The sequence below is a fragment of the Orbicella faveolata genome, unplaced genomic scaffold (genome assembly GCF_042242905.1).
Source record: "Orbicella faveolata isolate gen_17 unplaced genomic scaffold, um_ofav_v1 contig_1, whole genome shotgun sequence".
In the NCBI taxonomy this organism is placed as follows: Eukaryota; Metazoa; Cnidaria; class Anthozoa; order Scleractinia; family Merulinidae; genus Orbicella; species Orbicella faveolata.
Window position 1 is genome coordinate 30,017,913 of NW_028301536.1, and position 21,341 is coordinate 30,039,253.

At 38.8% G+C, this 21,341-nt stretch overlaps 2 protein-coding genes across 2 annotated transcripts; both read left to right on the top strand.

Annotated features, from left to right (window-relative positions):
* Positions 1–7: 7 nt before the first annotated feature.
* Positions 8–14,298, top strand: LOC110052785 (prostatic acid phosphatase-like). Its single transcript, XM_020758956.2, has 13 exons — positions 8–150; positions 3,589–3,681; positions 4,437–4,532; positions 5,651–5,737; positions 6,301–6,366; positions 7,238–7,336; positions 8,182–8,268; positions 8,870–8,996; positions 9,584–9,663; positions 10,733–10,845; positions 10,978–11,085; positions 11,834–11,928; positions 12,299–14,298. The coding sequence occupies exons 1-13, from the start codon at positions 40–42 to the stop codon at positions 12,472–12,474; spliced, it is 1,338 nt and encodes a 445-aa protein (XP_020614615.2). The 5' UTR covers positions 8–39; the 3' UTR covers positions 12,475–14,298.
* A 2,439-nt stretch (positions 14,299–16,737) lies between these two features.
* LOC110052787 (uncharacterized) lies at positions 16,738–21,207 on the top strand. The gene is made up of 4 exons (XM_020758959.2): positions 16,738–17,076; positions 19,537–19,620; positions 20,267–20,367; positions 20,878–21,207. Exons 1-4 carry the CDS (start codon positions 17,007–17,009, stop codon positions 21,073–21,075), a joined length of 453 nt encoding a protein of 150 aa, XP_020614618.1. The 5' UTR covers positions 16,738–17,006; the 3' UTR covers positions 21,076–21,207.
* Positions 21,208–21,341: the final 134 nt, after the last annotated feature.

The following is a 21,341-nucleotide window of genomic DNA, read 5'->3' on the forward strand; positions in this document are numbered from 1 at the left end:
GTCAGGGAAACTGGTAACAGGTCCAGTGCGAAACTGAAAATGGTGGACGGAAGCAGACGTCACTTCAGTTGTTGTTTTAGTTTTCTTTTATGGCTTCTACAGGCTTCAACATTGTCATATGGAGTTCAGAAACTACGAATGGTGAATGTGGTGAGTATGGTTTTAGTTCCAGCTTGATTAGTTTTTCATTTTCTGAAGGAAACGAGAAGGGGTCTTACATGTAAGCAAGTGCTATACACAATGACTACTATTCGTTCGACTAGGAATTATGTCCGAATGACTCACTAGAAAAGCTTCATTCGTCTTAACATGCATATGACATTTTGGATCAGCAAGAATAAGTAGTCACGTATACATTTAACGACACTTCTACTTCTGTAAGAATAGCGAACTAAGTCGTATAAATAATATCGTACGGGTGTCATTCGAATAGCCATTATTAAGCTTATGTAAGCTTAATTTCTATGACCTCATTACTATGTTAAGCTTATGTACACGTGGAGATTTCCTTGACTTTCCCGTTTATACGTTACTTAACGATCATTGAAAACTATATTGAAGAGAGTTCTTCGTACATCTTATATCACGGTAACGAAATCGCTTATGAGAAATATTTGTTGGGGCATGTAAGCTAGCTTAATAGAGCGTAAAGTGATTCCATCGAAAAAAATTGGTAATTATGTTATAAATGCTGTCGAAACGCGAAATTAAACAAAGGGTATCATACTCTATTTTGCACAATGGCTTGATGTTATCGCAACTATTCAATCCACAAGGCTTTCCTCAGGAATCCTTAAATAATTTCCTGAGAAAGGTCATTTCTTGCATTAAAATATTGGAGCTGTTAAACAAAGCAGGCTTTGATTTCAGATTATAAGCTGTTTTTCTTAAAATTATGAAACAAATGTAATGATTTGCTGTATGCGCATATACCCAGCGTTTCATTAAGATGTGTTTGTCACAGCATTCAAATATAATTGTGTATGCATGCCATTATGACGTGAAAAATTATGCACAGCAAGGATGCTCAAGGAGGGTCCCCTATACCCCTTTGTAAAACTCCGCCATGTGAAAATATTCACCCTTTTCACATATCACAAATAATATCCAAAATTCTTTCATGTTCACACGAAATTCGAGGTGATCAAGTTTCACATAAAAGTAAAAAAACAAGTTTACGAATTAATATTTCCACTTCTTCTAACCTGGTTATAAAGCTTTTTGTCCCCCAAGTTCGGCTCTTTGTCTAAATCGCAAAACAGGTCTGTGACCTCTCCTCATCTTGCAAAGACAGATGGTTGTCTTGATTCCACACTGCCAAAGTTAAATATGAGTTGAACTCTTAGTTGTACAACTTCCAAGGGAGTCACATTTCAATTTTGACTCCTAACTAATGCAACCTGTTACTGGTCTTTGTTACTTTCGTAACTCGTTTTCTTCTTTGTTTTGTTTACATAACTATTACTCATTAACAATTTTGTACATTTTTAAAGTTTTTGCTATTCATGCTGTGATTGCTGTGATGAATGCAAGTTTCATAATGTAACCTTTGGAATCATGTAATTACTATAGAGACACCACATTTTTATCAGTTTAGTTGCGCCATCTACGTTCTCGCTATTTTATGCTAGTGCTGTCATCGCTATCATTCTAAGCTATCGTTTCTCCAATTGCCACCCTTGCAAGAGCAAGATTAAAGTAAGTCTACATATCTTTAGTCATAATTGTGTCGTTATGGTTTAAGATCTATGTTCCATCAGTATCCTTGATTTATGTTTTGTATCTTAGCTAGTATTAGCTTACATAACCCTTTTGTATCGTGTTGCTTTTAGTTTGAACCACACAATCACAACCACAACCATAACTTCGACTTCACATCACAAGTACATCTCTATTTTGTTATCCTGACTCCTATATTGTTGATTTATCGCTCCTTTCCAATAAATGCTATAACGATTGATTTTACTTTGACCTGGTTTCTTTGGAATTACATTACAATGTGTGTTTGAGTGTTTCAAGCTCCTGGGGTTAAACGGTCCTAATCTACATGTACACGTGGCTTCGCTCCTGGAAAGTCACAGTCTTTACTGCTAGTCTTTTCCAGAAGATGAGGTCGTGTTGGTGTATGTGTTCCTTTAAGTGCTTTTCCACATTCCTCAGTAGAATTTCAAATAGAAGTACTTTAGACAGAGTACACCTGGTACACTTGCAAGGAATATCTATGATTTATAGAGATAATTTGGAGGCGCTGCAGTGGCCTGATGGTTAGTGTACTGTCTAGACACTGGATTGATCAGTGCAGGTTAAAGTCTTGGCCAGGGCACTGCATTGTGTTCTTAGGCAAGACACTTTACTCTCACGGTGCTTCTCTTCACCCAGGTGAATAAATGGTAACAATGAACAATGCTGGGGGTTGACCCTGTGATGGATGCTTCATGCTAGGGCATTACTAACCGGGATAAGCTCCAGATTTGCTTTAATAGAGATACCAAAGTCTCCGAAGCCCCATATCCACCTAGAGGTTACTGGCCAATAAAACATCATTTTGACGCTGAAATTTTATTTCTAGGGTTGTCCTGGGCATATGCGGCAAAAGATGACGTAATGTCTTATCTTATTTGTTCAGAAACCATTAGTGGTCTATTTTAGGAGTTTTATTAATCCATAAGAAGTCCATGTCATGTCAAAACCCTAAACAATTTGTGCATTTTCAAACTGTAAGATAGCTGGAAATTCATCATGCAAAACAAAATGGTTTGCAAATCCTGTTTAATTCAACTCTTCATTCACGGGTCACGTTTGAATAAAATATTTGTTTATGTGGACATGAAAAGATCTTACCATCTTTAATCATGAATCACGAATAAATTTCAAATCACGATTTACAAGAAAATAAATTACCCAATCACGCTTCACGTAAAGAGTATAGGGGACCCTCCACATGGCCATTCAATGGAATAACTTTAAATGGCAGTCAGATGTTTGGAGGAGAAAATTTATGACCATATTTAAAAAAAAACAAACTTTTAATTGATATTATCCGAGAGTTTCATTGACTTTCACTTACATGTAACTTACGCTACGAATACCTACATGTGCTTCAGCTAATCATGCACATGTCCTTTTACTGCATTGATCAGGTGACTGATATACCAGTGAGCCATCAAGCCACTATTGATAGTGCAGATAACACTATCCCTTTGTTCTCCATAAGCATTGGCAACTGACAAAATCACTGTCTACCAGTCCTCAGCATGCTGACCACTCTTGACATAAACACTTTGAATGTGTGATTTTTCAGTGAAAGAAGTACAGGCCCTTTCAAATTATTTAACATATTATTAGTCATGGAATGTAATTCGCAAACCATTGTGCACATATTCAGCCAGTAATTCCTGGATGACAGTGGGTGTTCTTTTGAACTAAAACTGTATATACATAGTATATGGAAGTTTACAAAGTTGTTGGTGGTACAGTAAGAATGTACAGTAACACACTTTGGAAAGTCAAGTTGGAAGGCTATATCTAATCAACTTGACATGCAAGAACATGTTAATATCTAAGTGGAATTAAATATCTGCTTTTCAGGTATATCGTCATGGTGACCGGTCTCCAGTTGGTTTTTTCCCAGCAGATGAGCATCAGGATTACTGGCCTCAAGGACCAGGACAACTATCTCAGGCTAGCTGACTGTTTTTTGAATCCACATAATATTTGTCTATGACTGTTGCTTGCAGACACCTCTTGAGAACATGTAATTTCATTCTTTCCCTGTTTCACCCACCTCTATTGTACATGTATTAAGGACTAGGTTTGCTGTTTCATCTGCATTGTTTCCTGTTGTTTTCTCAGCCTACATGTAATTCCTGTTAAGCCTTGTGAGAGGTGTGCAGGTGGTTTACAATGCGTCATTTTCATTGCTTATGTCTACAGGGCTTGGAAAAAACCCTTAATTATAATAAATTCCAGCTGGCCCTTCAGGACAAGAGGATTATTATCATTATTTAAAATTAAAGTTTGCTTTATTACAATGAGAAAAGGTTTGCGATACTTTTGTTCTATTTCAAAGTCTTTAGTTATGCAATTAGAATCAAAACAAGTGGGCAACGTACAGTAATTTTTAATTATTAACTGAAGGCTTAATAAGGCATACAAAGAAGTTATGTAATGATACAGTGGAACCCCGTTTATCCGGTCACCAACGGGCCATGAAAATCTGGCCGTATTAACGGGGTGGTCGTATTAAAGGGGTTCTTTAAATAAGAAAATGACTGACTGATTTTTTTTTTTTTCGGCCAGAATAAAGTGACTGTAATGATGAGGTGGCCGTATTAACGGGGTGGTCTTAAGGCGGGGTTCCACTGTGTATAACATGACGAGATCAAAGAAAAAGATCTAACCCATGCTACCTGTGACTTTTATTTCCAATTTTATAGATTGGCATGAAACAAGAATATGAACTTGGCAAGTTTCTGAAGGATCGTTATGTTACAGAGTATAAGCTTCTGAATTCATCATATCTGTTGAACGAGGTAGAAAAACTTTTATAAACATTTAGTTATTCAATTATATCTTGTGTACAATCCAGGCCAAAATGTATTGGGACACTTTCTCATTTTCCTATATTACTAAAAAACAGCATTCCAATTTACCCCCCACCCTCCCTGGGCAATGTAGGGTGTCACAAATATTCTACAGTCAAAGGACTTTGACAGCAATTTGTTCAGGGGAAGCAGAGGAAAAATCTTTGTAACTGCAGTTGTAAAGGCTGTTTCTCTGAGTGTAACTTGTTGGTTAAAAAAGTTCCCACTTCAAAAAGTGAGAAAAAAGGGAATTGTCCCAAAATCCTTTTGGCTAGCAGTTATGGAGCCTCTTGAGGCACACGAGGAGTAATAATAATTATGTTCTCTAAAACATGGGTGTCTATGGGATATCTGGACTCCCACGGGCTAAAACCTGGCACAACCATATCCCAGGGATGGTGGACTACAACATATAACTCCCATTGCTTTTTTATTTAATCAGCTATAAATTTGTGAATGGATCTGTCTACCCACTACAGTGTAGGGTTACCATTCAGTAGGAACAAAAAAGAAGCAAGCCTATTGTGATTTTACAATTTTATTTCAAATATGTTTAAATCATTATTCAGGGCTCAAAAAATTCTTGAATTCTAGCTTGCCCTTTTGGACAAGCAGCTCTCAAATTTTGCTAATCCTGGGGAAATCTTAGTTGAGTTTTTAAATTAAGTTTGCAGACAACTTGCTTGGGCCCTTGCCCATCGAGTAAGTGACAGTCATGAAAAGTTATTGCTCAGCAGGAAAATCTACTTGTTCTGGTCGACTGGATAGCACTGTTTTCAAGCCCTGATTATTTTAAAATTTTCACATTATCAGGGAATGCAGCCATAGTTGTCATGCAATTTGTAGCTTCCTGCTGCCAAAACAAAATTAGTGGTGGTGTCACATCGCATGATTTAACTGAGGCTAGAAAATGAATTTGTTTGGTCTTCCAGCTAGGTGATTTCTATTTTCCCCTTGTGCATCCCCTTTTGTACCTTGTACTGTTATTTTCTTTGTTTTCTGCCTGCTACACAATACCTTGCTTATAACGTCTATAATTAGCCGACAACTTGAATATTGTCTTACAGATCTATGTGCGGAGTAGTGACAAGGATCGTTGTATAATGAGTGCACAGACACAGCTTAATGGTCTCTATCCACCACATGGAAAACAGGTAAACTCAATATTGCCTGAATCTAGAAAATCTCGAGGTTAGTAAATCATTGTCAAATAAATGATACTATTCCCCTTTAGTTTTTCAACTTTTAAAAATTGCTATTAATAACAAGGTGGGAGTAAGAGGAAACATCCCCGCATTCTTGTATAGTGCAAGTCACAGCAGTCTTTTGTAGTATGCATTTTTAATACTTTTACTTCATTTGAGTATTTTGCAGCAAAAATTCTTCGGGATTTGTGACGTTTATTTTGTGATACACATAGTTAATCAAAACTGGCAAATAACAATTTTTTTTGCAGTTGCACACCAGTCCTACACCTCATGCTTGTCAATAACATGCACTGAAGAGGGTTTTATCTTTAGTTAGGTAAACATCTCTCCTCAGTACTGTTTCTGTAAAATAGATGGAATCTGTCACTGAGATTTTGACTAAAAGAAGGTTCTCACACACTTTTTAAACTTGATTTTTGTTGAGTTGCCCTTGCTTAAGTTAAAACCACTCACCCAGTAACTCCCCGAGTTCCTCTGTTCAATTATTACATTCATGTTCCTATCTTTAGATATGGCGGGATAATTTAGACTGGCAGCCAATTGGAGTTCATGTAGTACCAAGGACGGAAGATTATGTGAGTTACTTGTTTCAGTCATAAAATATGTTTTCATAACACAGTGCAAATTTTAATGCAAACAAATCCTGAACTACTTTGGATGAACTTGGTGTATACGTAATAATTTGATTTTAATTAGCACCCAGGGCACTAATTTACTTTTGGTAGCTCAAGGGAGGGAGCTTATATTGGAAAGGGTGTGCTTGTATGGGATGGGAACCTTAATTTGTTTGAAGTTACGCATTTGAATCTGGAACAATACATGTACTTAATGAAAAACAAAAGATACTTTAGCTCTAAAACTTACTGTTATAATTAAAGTGGCTCTAACAGTCAAAATGTTCAATAGAGCATTTTCACATAACATCAAGGCAGCCATGTTGGTGTCCCAAAACAATGAAATGGTGGCCATGTTGGTGTACCAAACCAATCCTGTGGGAGGTTGAACTCTTTTCATATGACTGTAGACACTGCCTTTTGTTCCGGTAAATTTGCGTGGCTGGTGGCCATGTGAATGGAAATGCTTTATATTATTTTCAGATGAGAATGCAGACTTAATAATTCATTTTTAATAATTTGTAATCATCCTATTCTGTTTCAAAGTCTTGGATGTCACTATCACTATTGGGGGTGCTTATTAGGAGAGGGGGCAAACATGGCACTTAAATTAGAATGGAAGCACTTATTAAAAAGAACTGTTTGTACACTTTTTGGACACGTTTGATCATGTTTGAAGATCGACAAACATTACAGTTGATCAATTATTGTAAAAATTATCATTTTGTTTACTCAAACATCTTTGATACTGTTTGGGCACATCAACATGTTTGGTCACCAAACAATGCTTGATCATGTTTGCTTGAACCAAACATCTCCTAACTTATTACAGCTTCTAAGACCATTTGACTACAAATGCCCTCGACTTTTGGAACTTTTGGCAAAGTCTAAAGAAGACAAAGAGTATCTGGATATGGCCAAACAGAACGAGGTAAGCCTGGTCCAAACAATAGTGAGAGTTGTGTGACTAGATATTTGGTCAACTCTCAGCACTCAAAGACCTGAAACTCTTAGTGACCCCCCTGACCCCCTCCACACCCCCCCCCCCGAAAAAAAAGAAAAAAAGAATTGGGCTCTCATTCAAATTTGATGTCATTGCACAAGTGTCTGTTACAGTTAGTTTTCAGTCACTTAGATTGCAAAGGTCAAACATCAGTCAAACAACAGTCAGTCAGTCAGTCGTCCATCTGTCGGTCTGTCCATCCATCTGTCCATCTGCCCGTCTGTCCGTCCGTCAGTCAGTCAGTCAGTCGATTGACTACAACTTGCTTGAGGCTTGTAAAAATTCTGCATGCAAAATCTCATGCAGAATACGCCATTTTAGACTCTTAGCATTATGTCAACAGAATGATAAGGAATTTTCAAGCAGAATTTAAGCATAAAGTTTAGGTAAATATTCATTGCAAATAATTTAAATATCAAGAAAGCTTGACATTTTTTATGAGATAAACTATGATATTCTATGCTGAGTTTCACCTGAATGATAGTAAAACGGCAGCAGCATTGTGACATGGCACTGTAAAGAGTCAAAATAGATCAAATTGCTGTCTCTGAAATTTTCTGAATTTTTATTTTTAACCGAGGAGAATATACTTGTACTGTAGTATATACAGGGCAAACGTTTGAGTGGAATAGGCAATATAGGCAGAATTGGTCAGTTTATGAGCACGTAAATTACACCCTTAGCTGTATATATGTACAGTTACATTTGTATGCCTTGATTAACCCAGTTCTGAAGACTAACAATACTGTTTGATGCTCTTTCCTTTTTTACAGGAACTGCTGTCATATGTTTCAACACATGCTAAAATGAAAGTAACAGTAGATACAGCCCACCGAATCTATGACACACTTTTTTGTGAGGTACATGTATATGTATTTTATGAGTTTTTTGTCTGTTTTGTAACGTAAAACTATGCCACATGCATTAGTCATTTAGAATATGTTTGCATCAAACAAATATACTGTTTAACAAAGAGATTTCCATGTTGCTGTGCTTCTGTTCAGTAATAGATCACAGTGACGTCAAAAATGTGGTATTAAAGAACAAAAAATTGGCACGCAAGCCGTTATTCGAGTGTGTCACAGAGGGTCTTTACGGCATTTTGACATCTTCTGTGATCTGTCACTGAACAGACGCGCGTCCATCCACTTGTTTTTTTATTATAAAGAAGCAAAACGTAATGTTAATGACGTCATCTATACGGCTGTCTTCCAATAGATAACAGGTAAAAAGTAAGATTTTTACATTACATGCAACTCTCATCTTCATGTAGTAGAACGCAATTCAGAGACTTGGACTTAACCGTCTTCTTCAATAAAGAGCCTGAAAAAATAGTAAATACTCATGTTTGACCATCTCGCGTGGCTTGACAGTCGTTTGTAGTGATTGCCACGTGCTGAATCTACTTGTGCCTGCTCTGAGCTGTGTTTTCTCTTAATGTATATCTTATATCTGCGGCAGAAATCTCACAATCTGACGCTACCAGCTTGGTCCACAAATGGAACAACTTGGGCAGGCTTGAGGAACTTGAGCTACTTTAACATGATGTGGCTGTTCAAATCTCCAGAGAGAGCTAAGTTAACTGGAGGTTTGTTTAGTTGTATTGTTTACTCATCATTACAATTTCATGTACTAAAGTTGTGGGTATTATTTTGCTACTACGTGCAGTTGAATTAGCAATGGCCACCTCTGGTTAGAATTCACTGGGCGTTGTTGTAGGGAGCTTTCAACCAGAACAGGTGGATAAATGGGTGTCTAATAACCACAAAAAAGCCCCCAGTCTTTAATGGCTTAAAAAAACTAAATTGTTGTATCATTTCTTGGATTGTGTGTGACCAACTACACGTTTTCAACGCCCTGAGAACGTAAAGACTCAAAATCTCAGTTTTCGAAGTGTTTTGAATTTCTGAAAAAACCAAAAATATTGCCAAGCTTTTTTTAAAATTCTGAGGGAACAGTGGTACAGTGGTAATAGTACTACTTACCCAAACCTCTGTCTGTTGTTTTCCCGACAACGTGTCAAGTATTACGCTGACGTCCTGCTGCTTGTTTTGTAAATTGTTATAGTGTACTTTTCATTCATTGGTAGTGCTTCTAGATCGCCATAGCAGCAGAGACATGAACTAAAGAAAGTAGTTGATAATCATTGACCTTTTTGGGTTTGTTGTTTTGTAGGTAATTTGGTGGGGGCGATTGTTAACAATATGAAAGACTACCTCAAACCAACGAGTAAGAAATTATATATTTATTCAGCGGTAAGTAACAAATTTCTTTTGTTTTATCTTTGCCTTGTTTTCTATGATTGTCCTCAGTTCACTCTGACTTCTTGCCCAAAGTGGCCTAATGTTTGGGTTTCAATTTCCCTCATTACATTAATGCTTAGTCCTTATATAGATAAATGAAGCACTTAAGACATTGGTCAAGCACCTTATGATAGTGCTTTTTACATGGCTTTCGTAATGCAGCAGTTCTCACTTGTGCGTCAAAAGTAATTCGCAGTTGCCTTGGTTTTACCTCACTTTGAGCGATTAGCTTCAAAAGCAAAAAAAAAAACAACAACAACAAAAAAAAGAACTCGAGCCACTTTGTCATCCAATCAAAAGTAAAATTAGAACCAATCGTGACTCGCTCGCTCACGTTTCGCCGCGCTTCCCCTCAGCTACATGTATTTTGAGTTTTGATTGATTCATTGTGATTGGCGATGGTGATAACTTTTAAAAGCAAAACTTAAACGTTTTGGTTTTACGACACTCGATTGAAAACCGCTCTATCCCACACCACGTCATTATATTTGACTAAGCACAACAAACTTAAACAGCTGCATCAAGGTTATCACAGTTACCAGATAGTGGTCCGGAGGCATTTTTCTGACTGTAAAGAGCTGAGCCCACGGTAGCTATCGAGCTGCGAATGCAAGGGCAAAGCTGTGCGGAGAATGCAAAGAAGTAGATCCCGGCTGTTATACAAGCTACTCACAGTATGGCAAAATCAAAGCAAACACTTACATCACCAAAATGAACCCATCAGAACATGGGGCAGAACATACTACTCGCGAAAAGACCACCATGAAATGCGCCTGAAGGGAATCATGGTAGTTGTATTCATCATCTTGGACTGGATATTTGTTTTGATGAATACAACTACCATGATTCCCTGCAGGCGCGTCACATAAAGGGAATTGGTCATTTTGCTCTTGCGACATTTCGCGCGCTTTTCACCGCTTTAGTTGCTTTGAGTTGTGATTGGCGGCTTTGTCATTTTAGCGGGGAGCAGCGTTTCTGAGCGGTATTTGGTTGTGATCAGTTTGTTTCTTGACTCTTACAGCACGACACTACAGTTTCTGCATTGCTGAGTGCCTTAGATGTATATGACGGAATCGCGCCGGCTTACTCCAGTGCAGTGATGATTGAACTTTTCTCAGATGAAAATGATAACAAGTAAGTAGAACAGGCGGTTTCCAAGTCGCCTTTTGTCTCAAAATGAGTGCAACGTTGGCTGATAATTGAACACAATTACTGTCGGAACTGCCACTGATAATGATTTTTCCCTTTCTTCAATGTCGACGTTAGGAAGAATCTGACAGTGCGTATAATGTATCGATATGGCCAAAGCTCAGTGCCAAGAAAGCTCAAGTTGGCGACCTGTTCAGAATTTTGTCCTCTTGATGACTTCATCAAGTAAGTATTTTTGGTAGAGCTTCTTTGGAACGTTTAACTGTGAGGAAATAAAGAATGTTAAAGTATGTTCAAGGAATTTCTGCTGTTACACTTACTGTTTCATGCAGTAGTCGTTTGAATCAATTGTCTTGCTCCGTGCTTGTGAAAAGCTACGTGTATTTATTATTCGAATGAGTTTGATTTGCAAGACCATGAACGTGCAAGAAAATCTCATCTCCACATGAAAGGTTGTGCACCAAGACTCATTTTGAAACAGAGGTAAAAGGAACACGGAAATGGCGTATAAGTTACCCGTTGCAGTCTCAAACTTGAAATATTTCTGCTCTGAACTGACTACTAGACATTTTTTTGAAATATAGGTTCAGATAAAATAGATTAAAAAAAGAAACGTTTGCTTACCCTAGACAAGAGAATTAGTAACAAAACTAACAAAACCCTGCATTGAAACACTAGAGATAAATAATTTAAATTAAACATAACAAGGTTAACAACCTTAACTGGCAGGAGGCGGACCAGTTGGCTAGTTACAAGCCTGGCCACGAAGATGAACTGGGTTCTACCGTGAAACATCTTCAGTTTGTGGTCAGAGAGAGAGACCCGCGACCTGGGGAATTTAAATCCATCACCTTGGCCATTCTGTAACTTTCCCTCTTCTCTAGCACTCCTATAACTTGTGCTACCGCGATTGGGTTGTTGCTACGTTGATCGCCATTGGAAATAAAGATTTTGGTTTGCTTTGCTTCATCAGAAAGACAGCTGATGTTATTCCTGACGATATCGACAAGGCTTGTGGTGTGGGAAATGAGGAAGAAGAAAAGTGTGTTAGGACCGAAGTCTACAAAAGTATGTGTAGTCGTGTTATTTCGTAAACATCCGACAGCAACGACCCTCGTAACTTTCGGAATAAGCAGCCTTTGGGGCTCGTTACTTTCGCGGGATCGTTACTTTCGGGAAGGAAAAGCGGTATGTAAAGTCGCTCAGTCGTAGCTCACCACCTGAGTTCTCCGCACGACCTCGTAAAGATCTGAGTTCACCTGGGTTTTCGGTCACACTTACATACAGTGTGTGTTTAGGGCTTAATGAAAAGTGACATCAGGAACTGGCAGTGACTCAGCTCGACCTGTGACAGGCTTATATTTTACTATGTTAAACAATCAGGCTGTTATTTGCTTCTAGTTGAACAATTTTTCACAATAGTTCATTTGTATTGCAGGTTTCTTGGCGGCCTTTGTTGCTGTGACTGTTTTACTGGGGCTTATTCTAATGTGTCTGTGCATCAGGTGTTGCCGCCAAAGATGCTGTCGTGGAAATAATCTAACTGTTTACAATACTGACCTGCTGAAAGATGCGCGATTTTTGGATAAACAGGATTATGATTCGGACACATGAGCTGTGAAGCAGTTACTAGATTTTAACTTTTTCCAATTGCCAGTTAGCCTGGGAAACAACATTTCGTCCTTGCGAATCTTTCACTTTTTACTTCACTTTTAGCCATAATCCCCTTGGGGTATTGGGCCGGAAAGGGGGGAGAGGGGTGGGGAGTTATTGCGACGAATCTTAAGGATTTCCAGCTCTAATTATCCAATCAGCGTAAAGTTCCGAGCTAGCTGCGTGACGTCAGTAAGTAACGTCATGCCTTCTTATTGGAGGCTGGACCAACCTACTAAACAACTTCGTTCCCAGGGTCCTCTCTCTAAACGAGGCAGAGAGAAGACTCTGGGAACGAGTTTGACTACAACGTAAATGGCAGTGAGGCCATCGCCAAACAATAGGTTGAATGAGCAGTTATCAGCTTTGCAAACCGCGTGACCAAATTCTTTGTAATTTTGAGGACGTGAACCCCGACGCCTGATTATCCATAGGCCTATTTGGAATGAAACGCTTTCGTGACATGTTCAACCGGAGCTTGTTCTTAAACCGTTAGATACACTGAATAAATCTGGATAAATGAGAAATTCCTAGGTAAAATACCCGGTTAACATCCAAATTCATCTTTTACGAGGTGTTTTCCTTGCTGTTGCCGTCGTCATTGCTTGCGTGAAACCTCTGACTCCGTCAATATTTGGACAATATAGTTCTGAGGTTTCTGACCGCGGTGATACATGCTATTATAGAAAGCTTTGTTCCCTGACTGTAGTTATCACTACTACAGAGTGTCTGAAGTGGGGAGTATGAATAGTCTAAATAGTCGAGAATTGGTCAAAACTTTTAGCTGAGAAGTGACACGTTTTTTAACCGATGTCTGTGATCTGAGAAATGCGCTGAAATATTCACGATAAGCTAAGAAATCATTTAAATTTTCGGCGCCGCCGAAAATTTAACTGGTAACAAACAGAACTTAGTGGTGTTCTTTTGTATTAAGGGTTAAAGCAGGTGGCCTTAGTCACATGTCGGTGGACCATAGTATTTCCAGTTTTTGAATAACACATCAGGGCTATGCATAGTGGACAGAGAAATATTGTTTGCCACATACAACCTTGATTTGCACCGATATTTAAAAGATGCCTGAGAAAACGGTGCCCGTCGTGTTGTGCTAACTTGTGTGTTTGTTAGTGTTGTTTTTTGTTACTTTGACATTTTTTTTTTCATAGTTATTTTACTGAGTTATTTATTATAAAATTGCCAGCTGAAATTTCTTTTTTCTGTCGAAAGTCAATTGACTTGCCCAGTTTTTCCCATGATTTCAAATCCTTCTTTGTGATATCGGATTGCTTATTCCTCTTGCAGTGGTTAGTTGTTAGTGGTTAGGTTTCTCTGGCATAGCAAGCCATTATTTTGGGGTTTTTATTGGGGTTTCAAGATTTGCGTGTAAATTTAATTGTATTAGACACCAGTGTTAATTTTGGGACCAGCAAGAGCGATGCCTGGGATATAATTAAGAAATGAATTTAGATTTTGCTGTAATGAAGGTGGATACATGTGTGGATGTACAGTGGGACTCCGCCTTTAATACGGCCACTTTATTCTGGCCCGAACGAAAGCTCAGTCAATCATCCGAGAGCCCTTTTAATACGGCCACCCCATTAATACAGCCAGACTTTTGTGGCCAGTTGGTGACCGGATTAACGGCGTTCTACCGTAGTTTTGTCTAGTATGAAAGAAAACTTTTAGCTCCATTTTCGAGCACAGAAAGTCTTCATAGAATTTACTGTCTAACAGAATTAATACTAGCTAACGTCTGTTAACAATAAAAAGTTTAAAATGAGCAGCAAATCACGCTATTGCAGTTAGTTGTTTCCAAAGAAGCTAGCCGAAGTGAAACGAACAACATCGCGAGAATGCTGTCGTTGCGAAGATTCTGCAACCTCCTCCGGACTCGTCTTTCTCCTATAAGTCCCTCGTTTTGTCCGGGTGACGTGCGTTCGTTTGGGATGATATGGATCAGGATCAGTAATCCAAGATCACTCGGATCATGGTGCATCACAGGAGCCGATGAATCCGTGACCAGAGTGGATTCATCCGCTCCTTTGGTGTAGCATAATATGACTGATCTTGGATCACTGATTCTGATCCAAATCACCCCAAAGGAACGCACCCTAATCAGTCGCAGCTTCAACTTGGGTTTTGGCCAAGAAAATCTTGCGTGGCAGTCACTCGTGCTATGAACGAGGAGATTATCCCAACTCACTTTCCTCGGGAATAGCGTGCGAGCCGTCTGTAACAAATAGATTCCATGCTGCCGTGTGTCTGTTCAATAATTGATCTCTGATGACGTTAAAATAAGGTAAGAACGAAAAAGTGGCACACGTGGCGATAGCCGAGTGCGTCAGTGATGTTCTTACCACATTTAATTTGACGTCTGTGGTCAACTACTGAACAGACACACCGCAAAATGGAATCTACTTGTTCTCTATAATAAAGAAACAAGCAAAGAAACAAGCAAACAAAAACCATTTTAGCGACGCCATCGATGCGTCTGTCCTCTAATTGATCATGAGTGAACAAATCATGATGCGAGAACATTTTAAATTTAACTTATGAAATAAAAAATGATACGATTTGCTGAATCAAATTTGCGATATAAAATTGATAAAATACAAGAAAGATAATAGCCAGACTTAGGCTTCTTCAAGCCCAGGTAACTTAAGAGGGCAAATTTTAATGGTCTTTAACAAAAGGGGGCAGATTCAACTTGTCAATAAGGTAGTGAAGAAGGCTTTGAGTTTATAGCTTTATGCAGGACGTAGTATATTTGCGTCTTAACTACAGGTGTGAAACATCGTGTTTCCTGTGCGCAAGTCCTGGAGCACCGCACTCCCGCGGAATGCGATGTCAAAAAGAAAATTTCCGTGCGGGGACTTTGTGCAGCTGTACTTCACTGTAATTATTAATTTTAAGTGCTATTTACATGATGTATTTGGAAATTGTCAGTTACCGCTCCCGTAGGCACTGTAAAAAGCTCTAATCAACCACTCTAAATTCAAAGGGATTTGATTATCAATCAATGTTTCGACGCACTAATATTTATTTGTTCTAACATTTAGTGTGGCTGATTACCGAACACAGCAGACGTCTGTCTTTGCGAGCCAGTTGCAAATGTAAGCTATTAAAGCAATAAAAAAGGTGTAATTTCAGTAGAAACCCCAAACGAAATTAAGTTCAATAAAGTAAGTGTGCGGAGAAGAAAAATATGGAAATAAGATAAGAGAGAGAAAAAAAGAGAGAAAAAATGCCAGGCTATCTAGCAGCCGTACCGTGGACAGCCAAATGGAAAAAGTACTCCCCTAGGCGTACGTCCTATTTAACAAATAAAAAGAGGCTTTATCGGCTTCGTTCTGTCTCAATCAAAACAACACGCAATGAGGAAGTCACTCGATATTACGACATAAGTGTAGGGCGCGGCTCGTGCTTCTCCCTGCTTTTCGAGTGTTCCCGTCACTTCCTTGAGTCCTTTATAACAGGTCAAAGCCCAGTGAATAGATTGCGGAATTCGAGGCACAAGGTTGCTAAAGCTAACAGTATGTTTGATCAAAGTATGAATAATCAACTGCCATTTGGTAAATAGACTCAAACATTTTGTTCTGTAGTCAGTCCATCTTATTTTAAAGTTCTATTTTTCGTGAACGTGAATAGAAATTGGTAAAGCAATCAATGCCAGAACCTGTCAAATCTTCCAAAGAAACCAGTGACTGAGTGTTATAAAAGGTAATTTGACTCATTTAGAGGGTACACACAATAAATGACGGCAAAAATACCATTTTGTCAGGCTGGAACTCTGAAACGGCATAATTTATTCTAGTTTCTTGTTGAAGTCGTAAACGTTCATTGGAGCATACAGTACTCGTTTATATATTCACCTCTACACGAAGATTGAGATCAACAGAGGCGTACAATAATTAGCTCTGTGAAAATTATTTTATCTACATAGCGACCAATGTTATGTTTTGTCGTTTAAAATTCAGTTTACCTTAATATAAATCCACTTTGTTTTTCGATGCCAATAAAAAACTTTACACACATATCGTTTGCTTAAGCAGGAACTGGACTGAAGTGAAAAAGAAAATGGCTTGCACCCTTATATTGTTAGCACGCGCTCGATGCCCTGATATTCTCATTGGTTTGCGCAATCAAAGACACCGACAACTGACTCCAGTGCGAGTATCTACGGCTCAAACGAGAAAGTTTACTTAACCATGGTCTAGCCTGTAGCAACTCATATACACATCTCGTACCACTAATAATTCGAGAATATGCAATAGGTGATAAGAATAATTTGTTTTTGCACCTGCAGCAACGAAGGCTTTGTTACTGACAGCGCGCTAGCAGCTTCCACGGGTAACAAGAGGATACGCACTGTATCGACAATTGGACGATTCGTTACACTATTTATTCGAGGTGAAATGACAATTTAGCTCCCTGGCAACACGTAGAGGGAAGAAAACGCAGGCATATTGTCGTACTAGCGGCTTCAAAGCGACGAAATGGCGGACAACACAAGACTTGTCTTGATCGCAGTTGACGATTGTGATCACAGCGAAAAAGCTTTTGATTGTAAGTAGGGAATCTTTGTTTGCAATCAGTGTCTCTTGACGCTGTTGAAAATAGCAATTGCAAATATTCTTCCCCTTGACAATTTTGTTCCTATGACGGTCAAAATGATTTTGTTCGTTTTCTTGCTAGCTTTAGTCCGGTTCCTGCCTCGAAGGCGAAGTTATTTCATTCTAGTTATCTCTTTGCAAAAAAGTTTAAACGGGAAGAAACTTTAAATACGAAGCAACGACAATTTTTGCGATAATTTTGCTAACGGAATTTTCCCGCGCGAGAAAGTTATCGCTGACTAGTAAGAAAGAATTCTTCTTCCTTGCATGCAGCGAACAGAATATTCAGTTTCTTCGATTCAATCGCAAAACCATTTTCGATGGAAAAACGATTAAACGACAGTATTTACACTCTTTTCTTTTCGCGAAAATAGAAGGAAATTCGTTTACCGTTATTTATCATAAACGTACAACAAGCGAATACGAAACAATTCTCTTTTAGTTATCTTTAGGGAGATTTATTTCAGTTTATTTCAGTGAGCGCATCGGATGTAACTTAATACGTATATAATTTAAAATGTTTAAAATGTGTAACGAGGATCACAGGAAGTCGTAGGGTATCTGAAAAATTAGTTGTTGAAGTAAACTATATTTACCTTCCCGAGTTTTAATCCGGCGACGCGCGCATTCGAACGAACGTTTTAATCGGTTTTGTGCGCGCTAAGCCAAAACACAATATACATGAGTACGCTTAAGATAGTTATTTTTGTATTGCCTTTTTCGCTTATATTATTTCTTCGTTTCTTCTTTCATCATACAATTTAGGTTTTTGCTTCAGCTGTTTTTAGTATTCTGTTGCGGACGTCAACTGGTGTTTTAAAAGACATATTTTGGATGTCAATCACTCGTTCCATTGTGTAAAAAATTATGTATAACAATATACTGAGGAGAAAAAGCTGACAACTTCCGTGAAAATTGATTTTCCTTGTTTCTTCATCGTTAACATTTGATAAGAATCATGTAGGGTGTGTTGCAATATATTTTTTTATCTAACATTTGCAAGCTGGTGACAGCAACTTTTTTTCGTTTTTTCTCGAGCTTTTTATTTTGGAAAAAAAACACCCAGTCCTTCAAGTTGGCTTTATTTCTCTCGACATTGCCATCGCATTTTGAGAAAACGTCCGACTTAGACGGCTACAAAAATATAGCAAGAAAAAAATGGAAATTCATCTATCTTTTTGTATCGCCCAAAAGCAATTATTAAGCACCTTGTGGTCAGAATTTGGAAATCGGACTTGATGAGTGATAAATAATTCACGAAAATGAATGTTTGCGGAGCGCATAATCATCACAGGCATTCAGAATTTTATCGATTGTCCACTCTTTTTTATGTTATTCTAAACGACAAAAACCTGCCTCGCCTCTCGTTGTTCAGTTTGGACATTTCATAGTTGTTAGCAAGAGACAACATCATAGTCTCTTGTTCTTAGTCTTTCTTAAATTTTCATATTGCAAAAAATGTAAGTTGCAAGAAGCGAGATTTTGTAAGCATAGGACTCTGAGACTTTCACCTCGTCCAACATGCCTTAATCGCAGTCCATTTGGCGCCAATCCTCCAGTATCTGCCCCTCAATAGACCAATTTCGATATATTAAAATTCAGCCTAACACAATAGACCTCAGCACGAGGCTCTGGGGAATAAACCCCACAAACTCTGTAGTTATCCCCCAGAGCCTCGCACTGAGGTCTATTGTTTTAGGCTGACTTTTAATATATCGAAATTGGTCTATTAAACGCGCGGCGGTCTAATGGCTGGTCTCCGGATCGAGGGGTGCGGGCTCAAGTCCTGGCCGGGGTTGCTAGAGCCTCAGTTATCGGTTAAATTTTCGGCGGTTTCTCAGTTAAGATTTAAAATTTCAGCCTTTTTTTCTAGCAAATCGTCAGCATTAGCTCTAGCACTAGCAAATCGAAACGCTTTCAACTCGAAACTAAACTAAAATCGGTACAAGAAGATAGCATCCTTGGAACAGCGTGCGTTTGGTAACATATATATGCAATGTGGCGATAATTTACAAATCAGCCCAAATGAGGAATACAATCTCTTAATATTAGTTTAATTGACGAATAGCACTCAGTGAGGCTAAGCGTATTGCTACTCCCCCCCCCTGGATGGGATGCGAGCCCATTGCAGGGATACCCTCTAGCATTCTGTCAGGTGCCAATTCGCCGCTACTCATTTTATACTTTATACTTTCCTGTCTGCGTGGAGATCCTCTTTGCAATGTTGAAACAATTTACAGCAGTTGTAATAATTAAGAACTAAGTTCCACGGTTCCAGAACTAACTGATTAATAGGTTGTCGCCAGATCAGTGCTATTCACACTGAATTTCGTCCCACACACTCACTTGCTTCATAGATACCTCATCTTCACAACTAGGCCTTTCTTGATAAAAAGTGTTTTCATTTTGGCAGGGTATTTGAATCACGTGCACCGCGTTGAAAACTCATTGATTGTGCTGTACTGTCACGAGAAGCTGGATCCTCCTGCTCTGTTGCGTACGTAGGTTCTACGAATCTTAAGCCCCGGCCAAATGGACTCGCAAGTAGATGCAAGTTGATAACTTGGGTCTACTTGTGACTCCGTTTTGTCAGGCCTTGCGTGCACTTACATTGACTTGCGATGACTTCCTCTCACTTTAGTGGAGATCAAATTTGCACGCAAGTCGACGCAAGTTTTGGCCACCCAGGCCAAGTCGAAGGCCAAGTCCGTTTGGCCACTCAACGCATGTCTCTACGCAAGTTCAACTTGCGGCTACTTGCGAGTCCGTTTGGCCAGGGCTTTACTACCGTTAAGTTTATCTTTGCTTGTCTCACAAAATTTTTAGGACAATTTTCAGTACCACAAGGTGGACGCATGTGCATGACAAAGCAACCTCTCTGCTGAGAAAAACATCTACTGATCGGTCATGTCTCGTTTGTAAGGCTTGCATGGCTGCTTTTGAAAAACTCCAAAACAAAGTTCCGGCGAAACAAAAATTATTGTCCCCTTCTGGGAACATTCTTTTTTTTTTCTTATAAGAATATTGTTTTTCTGGCCCAGGCTGAATATTCCTAGCTGAATTAAAGAAAATCTCGCGAAGTAGGCAGTTTTAGATTAACACTTGATCCTTGCTGAGAGCTCTTTCGTTTCATAAATCTGCAGATTCTGCACATTCAGAGGAATGGAAACAAACATTAAAAGAACATGAAGAGAAGAAGGATCGGGTGATAGAGAAGTACAAGGGCAAATGCGAGGAAAAGAAGGTAGAAAGAACGTTTATCCTAAGCAAATATTTTTCTTGTCTTTACTCAGTGATCATAAAAAACTCGAAAGCGTCCGTTACGAAGACTCGTGACATAGCTGGCTATCTTTACCACCTGGGCATTGCATGTACTGCTACAAGAGAAGATCATATAAGAGAATAATTCTCCCATACATGAGGTGTTCCCTAAAATAATGCTTTTTAAATCTATTTGTAGACAACGATTTTTTTAAAGAAAGATGCCTGATTGGAGAAACGTTATTACGCGTTACCGCAGATTGTGATAGCATACAGTATTTTTGCCCGTGCAGTTTTACCATGAGTTTATTGCTGAAAAACAATATGCGAAATATCTGGATCCCGCCACGAGCTACGAGGTTACAAAGTCGTGCAGGTGATTATACCATGTGCCAAAAGGTTACGAAACCTTCGGAAAATTGTTATAGAGCACTAGGAATTGTTATCTTTGATCATGATTCACCCTTGACCTGTATTATATATGTCCTTACAGCTGAAAGCAAAAATTAAGGTAGAATTTGGAAAACCTGGAGAGACCATCCACAGAATAGCCGAGCAAGAGAAAGTAAGTGTCATTGTGATGGGAGGCCGCGGGTTGTCAACATTGCGGCGCACGCTGTTAGGCGGAGTGAGCGACTACGTCATCAAGCATAGCCAGATCCCAGTGATCTTTGTACCCGGTCTGCACTGAGAAGCCTGGACACAACTTTGCTTGGTTGGCCTATTGCTGTACCATTTAGGATGTCTACAATCAAACAACTGTTTTTAATCTTAATATGTAACACATCACTTTCAATTCTAAAAAGAATCAATGCAAATTGTATTTCGCACCGTTTTTACTATTGTGTAAACGATTTCATCAGCTCATTGTCTCACTAAGTGGGGCAAAAAGTGGTTGAAACATGTAAAAGGCATTTTTTTAATTGTATTGCAGGAGAGTGTTATAGTCGGCCTAGA